Source organism: Nannospalax galili, unplaced genomic scaffold (genome assembly GCF_000622305.1).
Source record: "Nannospalax galili isolate Female #2095 unplaced genomic scaffold, S.galili_v1.0 scaffold710, whole genome shotgun sequence".
Lineage (NCBI taxonomy): Eukaryota > Metazoa > Chordata > Mammalia > Rodentia > Spalacidae > Nannospalax > Nannospalax galili.
The window spans coordinates 346225-352340 of record NW_008328349.1 but is presented as its reverse complement, the minus strand read 5'-3'; the positions used below and the strand labels follow the sequence as shown (position 1 = coordinate 352340).

At 47.5% G+C, this 6116-nt stretch overlaps 1 protein-coding gene across 2 annotated transcripts in view; it reads left to right on the top strand.

Annotated features, from left to right (window-relative positions):
• Positions 1-27: 27 nt before the first annotated feature.
• Dennd5b (DENN domain containing 5B) overlaps positions 28-6116 on the top strand; it is a 173453-nt gene continuing 167364 nt past the window's right edge. For both annotated transcript variants that reach the window (XM_008826984.3, XM_029560428.1), the window contains exon 1: positions 28-424. In XM_008826984.3, coding sequence (XP_008825206.1) covers positions 298-424 — 127 coding nt within the window. In that variant the 5' untranslated portion in view covers positions 28-297. The remainder of the gene's footprint in view (positions 425-6116) is intronic.

Below are 6116 nucleotides of genomic sequence, written 5' to 3'. Positions count from 1 at the left end.
GCGCCCCTCCCCCGCCGCGCCGGGATCCCGCCCGCCCGCGCGAGCCCGAGGCCGCTTTCCCGGCGCCCGCGCCAAGCGAGGAGCCAGGGTGCGGCGGCTGCACGGCCATGGGTGCACCCGGGCTGCCCTAGGGCCGGCGCGGAGAACGCAGTCCGAGCGGCGCGGCGTCTCCTCACCGCGTCCCCTCGGCCGTTCTCCTCAGCGATTCTCCGTGCGTCTCCTAGCCGCGTCCCCTCGGCCATTCTCCTCGATTCCCCTCAGCGAGCCCCGGCTCCGCCGCCTCGGCAGCGCGGCGGGATGAGCTGCAGCGGCGCGGCGCCGGGCTCGGCCTCGGGGTCGTCCCCGGCCGCCTGCCGCTTCGCGCACTACTTCGTGCTGTGCGGGATCGACGCGGACAGCGGGCTGGAGCCCGACGAGCTGGCGGGTAAGGCCGGGCTGCAGGGCGGGCGGGCTCGGGACAAAGTGGGCTGCGGCGGGCGGGCTGGGGTGACATTGTTCGCTCCGCGTGCGGCTGCGCCCGCTGGGTGCGCGTAACGGGCCGCAGTCTGGACCCGGGGCGGACGGCGCGGCGGCGGCGGTGGGTGGCAGCGGGCAGCGGGACTCGACCGGACCGCGCGGCGACCCTCCCCCCGTCCCCCCGGGGCCCTGCAAGGACCGGGAGCAGGCTCGGGAAGGCTGGGATGCGCGCGGTCGGCGAGCTGCGCGGTCCTGGGCGCTCGGGGCCCGCCCGCGTGGTTGCACCCCAGGACAGGCCCGCGTGGTTGCACCCCAGGACAGGCCCCCCGGGACCGCGGCTGGCGCAGTGCGGGCCGAGTTGGGCACCCGGCGGTGGGGGGCGGGGAGCGCGCCGTGTGCAGAGCAGGCCGGGAAATGACTGCCTTCGCCCTGCTTCCCTCCGTGGGGTCGGAGTCGTGATTTGTAATGGGTGACTCAAGTGACGTCGGTCGCCTGAACTTTATCTGTGTGAGTGCCAGACAGCCCGCAGAGCAGCGTCTGGGAAACGTAGCATCCCGCATCGATTGCAGCAGTGTGGGTGCTCTCTTTGACGGGAGCAAGGGGAGCAATAGTAAACAAAACTGTGCCGCCTTGAGCACGCAGCACCCAGCATCCCACGTCTTAGCTCAGCACCTTTTAGGAAGTCAGCTTCCAACCCGAACGTCTGCAGCAAAGACTAAGTCTTCTTTTACTTAAAAATTTGGGGGGTGGGGAATAATGGAGTACCAAGTTCTTACTGTACGTGTAATTATATAATCATGTTTCGTCAACTAAGATTTCATGCACATGATTGGGGCTGGAGAGAGAGCTCCGCAGTTAAGAGCACTGGCTGCTCTTGCCAGAGGACTAGGGTTATGTTCCCAGCACCCACATGGGCGGTTGTAGCTCACAACCACTAGTAATTCCCATTCCAGTGGCTCTAATGCCCAGGGCTCCATGAGTTTATAGGTACATGGTGCGCTTACATATACGCAGGCAAAACACTCTTACATATAAAATAAAAATAAGTACGAAATGTTTAAATGTTTTTAGTTATTGTTTATGCATGTATTGCATGTGTGTAAGTGCAGCTGTGTATGCAATGCCCGTGGAGGTCAGAAGAGGGCGTCCCCCAGGAATTGGAGTTACGGTCTGTTGTTAATCACCATGTAGGTGCTGGGAACTGAACCCAGGTCCCCTGCAAGAGCAGTCAGTGCTCTTAACAGCTGAGCCATCTCTTCAGTCACAAGTACATAATTTTAAAAAGAAAAAAAAGAATAGCTTTGTTATAGATATGAAGTTAGAAAAAAAATCTGCAGAGTGATTTTTGGAGAGAGATTTCCCTTGGGCTGGGAAAAGAACTATCTTGTTTTCTAGGATCCGTTCTTTCCTAAACAACCTAAACATTTGTGACACCAGGATTTCTTAGAGGCCTTGTGTGCAAGGTGACTGATGAAGAAAAAAGCTTTTTCCTTCTAACACTAAAACAACATCTTTAAAAAACTGTGACCTGGTCCTGTTCAATTATAGTGCAGATAGCTTAGCCAAACTACAACAAAACTTTTTATTTTAGTGTGATTAAAATTTTATATATTTTCTTTACTTTTTCTTATTTTTCTGTAGCAGCTGGGTTGTAATTACTCATGCTTGTAATCCCAGTACTTGGGAGGCTGAGGCAGGAGGATTAGTGTGAGTTTGAGAACAGCAGTAACAAAGGGGGAGAGGTCTGGAGAACCAAGTAGATAATGGAAGAAAGCGATATCCAAGGAAGAAATAGCTGCAGAGTTTATAGAAATTAAAAACACAAATGTTTTAATGCATTTTGTTAATTCTCGTGTGTGGGGGGGGAGTCAGAGGACAGTTTTGCAGAGTCAGTTTGTGCTCAGCCATCTTATAGACCCTTTAATGAATTTTTCAAAAGGATTCCATTTTAAAATTGTGTGTATATGTGTATATGCACATGAGTGTAGGTGCCCTCAGAGACCAGTAAAGGGTATTGGATCTCCCAGAGCTGGATTTTCAGTGAGTTGTGAGTCACCCTATGTGGTATGCTGGGAACCAAATTCAGGTCTTCTGGAAGAGAATTGAGCCATCTCTCCAGCCCCCCTTTAATGCACTTTAAGACACAAATTGTGGGGAGGTTTTTGTTTTTGTTCTTGTGTAGTGTGTGTAATTGTTCTTTTTGCTCACTATATTTGTAGTGCTGAGGTAATAATGCGTTTTGTCTGGTAAGATTTCAGTATCATTCAGTCATTCAACGGACAGTTTTTGAAAGGCTCTGTATAGACTGGTAGGTGCAAGAACAACTGTAATCAAAACAGTCAAAAGTCACTGCTGCAATGAAACTTACATTCTACTGTAAACAAATAACAAAGGTACAGCAGGGTCGCCACCACCACCCCCGCCCAGTACTGGAGATTGAACATAGAGTCTTACATCTACAAGAACTGAACTACATTTCCAGCCCTTTAAAACTTTTTAATTTTGAGACAGGACCTCATTAAGTTGCCTGTAGTGGTCTGGAACCTGCTTTGTATTACAGACAGTCCTTGAACTTGGTATCCTCCTGCCTCAGTGTGCCTAGTAGCTGACATCCTAGGCTTTCCACAACAGGTCCAGCTCCTTTACCAGTTAGTAATGAGATAGGAGGAAAAATGAAGTAGAGAAATAGGAGCAGAGGAATGTTAGAAGTGGTTATGTTGATGCTGGGATTAGACCCAGGGCCTGCGTGCGCCTGTGCTCCATCACATCCCCAGCCCTTGATTTTAACCAAGATGATTGGGAAAGGCCGCATGGAGAAGGTGACGTTTGAGCACAACTCTGAAGGATGTATAGCTATATGGATTGTCTAGGGGAACAGCAACCACAGTTCTGTTGTAGGCAGAACAAATGGCAAGCACGGAGACCCTGGAGTAGAATAGTCGCTAGTTTATGTAGGTAACAGCCAGGAGGCCAGTGTGACTAGAGTAGGCAAGATCATAGGGAAAGGTTAGGCTTGAGTTTACAAGGCCTCAAAGACATCGATTAGGCTTTTACTTTGAAGTGGGGACACTTTGGAATATTTTTCAGCAGAATAGTTGTATCATCTGATGTTCCCTTTAAAAGGGTCACTGTTGGCCAGTGAGATGGCTCAGCTGGTAAAGGTATTTGCAGCTAAGCCTGATGACCTGAGGGCCACGTGGTGGGATGAAAGAACAAACTCCGACAAGTTGTCCTCTGACTTCTGCTCCTGGTTGTGGATGTGGGTGCACACATGCGTGCACGTGTGCATAAACAAATACAATAAAGAAAAGTTTAAAAATTCATATCACTGTGGCTGCCAGGTTACATGAACTATGTAAGGGGAAAGGATAGAAGCTGAAAACCAGTTAGATTGTTTTACTATTTGAGGTGAAAGTAGTTTGAGAAGTGGTGGGAAAGAGATTGGGGGGGTGTGAGCCATCAGAAGTTATTAATGAATTGTACAACTATGGCTGAGATTTTTTGTTTTGTTTTGTTGAGACAGGTTTGCTCTGTACCCCTGGCTGACTTTGAACTCACAGCATCCCTCTTCTTGTTTCTGCCTCCTAAGTGCAGGGTTTATAGCTGTGTGCCTCCACCCATGCATAGTGTGAGTGAGTTCTATTAATTTGGTAGTTATAGTCAAAGAACACGGTCAAGATTTTTGGCCTGAGCAATGATACGTTTCTCTGTGGAAAGAGGAAGACTAACGTTTTGAAAAGCACACTGGAGTTTTTAGTTCAGTTTAGTTTTAAACATGTTAAGTTTGAAGTTAGACTTTTAAATGGAGATGCTAAATAAATAGCAAAAGGGGCCCTTCAGCATGCACAGGTGGAGGAGGGACTGAGGAGAAAACACCCAAGGAAATTGAGTAGTGTTGGCGGTGGATGGAAGCAGAGGAAAAAGAAGCATGTCATCCAAGTGTCCTGTGATGAAAGCCACATCAAAGATGGCATGGCAGTGGTAGAAGGGCTTGTAAAAGGAATCACATGATTAGACAGGAAGCCAGACGTCCAGTGGTCAGGCTTGCTCCTTCTTCAGAGAACTGAATTAATCTCTGAAAGCAGTGTCCTAGTGTCCTAATTACCTTCCAGGAGGCCCATCAAAAATCCCCCCACTTAAGACCAAGCTTCCAACATGTGAAATTTTTTTCTTGAGACAGGGTCTTGTGCATCCCAGGCTGCCCTTGAACTCCTGATTTTCCTCCATCTGCCTCCCAAATGCTGAGCTTTATGGACATGACAAGCTTGCACATGACACTGTGGGGGACACATTCAAGCCATATCCAAAACAGCACATATCAAGTTGCTTCATAGACCTTTACTTAATATGCATAGTCATAGAATTCACACTCTGAGGGGTCACGCATTGTACATTGAAATCAAATTAAGAACAAATACTGTATGGTGAAGCACCAATTAAATAGACTAAGACCTTTAAATTTTTATTTATTTCTTTATTTTTAATTTTTTAATTGAATCTGCAACTTTCGTACAATATAGTTTGATGGTATTTAGATCCCCTGCCCTATCCAAACATCCCCACTTAATGTGGGTCCATACACTGGAGGCTGTTCACCTACCAAGAGTCCCATCCTTGAAAAAGATGGTCTCTCCCTCTCACAGCACACATCAATTGCTAATAGTTCCTCAGGTAGAGTTGGGGTTTCTTACCTGCTTCCCCATGTCCACACTGAAATTTTGTTTGGTTTGAGCTTGCATAGGACTTGTGCATGCCATCACCATTGCTGTGAATTCATATGAGTAACTGACCAGCTGCCTGGAAGACTCTGTTTCCTTGTGGTCATCCACCACTTCTGGCTCTTACAATCTTTCAGCCCCCTCTTCTACAATGATCCCTGAGCCTTGGGAGACAGAAGTTTGATACAGGTGTCTATTCAGGGATAAGCGCTCTGCAGCCTCTTGTTCTCTGCACATTGACCAGTTGTAGGTTTCTTTGTTAACCACAGTCTGTTGTATAAGGAAACTTCTCTGGTGAGAGTTAAGAGATGCATTCATCTATGGGTATAGCAATAAGTCATTAGGGGTCAGTTCAATATGATAGCTATTTAATAGAATACAGGTGTCTATTCGGGGATAAGCGCTCTGCAGCCTCTTGTTCTCTGCATATTGACCAGTTGTAGGTTTCTTTGTTAACCACAGTCTGTTGTATAAGGAAATTTCTCTGGTGAGAGTTGAGAGATGCATTAACCTATAGGTATAACAATAAGTCACTAGCAATCAGTTTGATATTCTATTTAGTAGAAAAGTAGTATTAGGTCCTGTGACCTATCTAGCCTCATGTTCTTAAGCTTGATATATATGTCAGGTATGGGCTCCATCCTAGGAAGCAAATCTTAAATGCAGTTAAAGAATGGTGGTCTACTCTTGTAAAATTATGCCACTATTGTACCTGTAGGCCTATCTTGCCAGGCTAGTTGCTATTGCAGTTCACAGGATTGACAGCTGGGTAAGGTTGATGATTAATATTTCCTTCTGGTAGCAGCACTTATAAATGTACCTTCCAGCACTATAAATGCTATCCAGTAGATATGAGGCTCTGAAGACAGCATTGGCTTGATTTCTGCTTGTTTGTTCTACAGCTCATGTATGTAGTGCCTTCAGCAATAGGGTCTTACCATC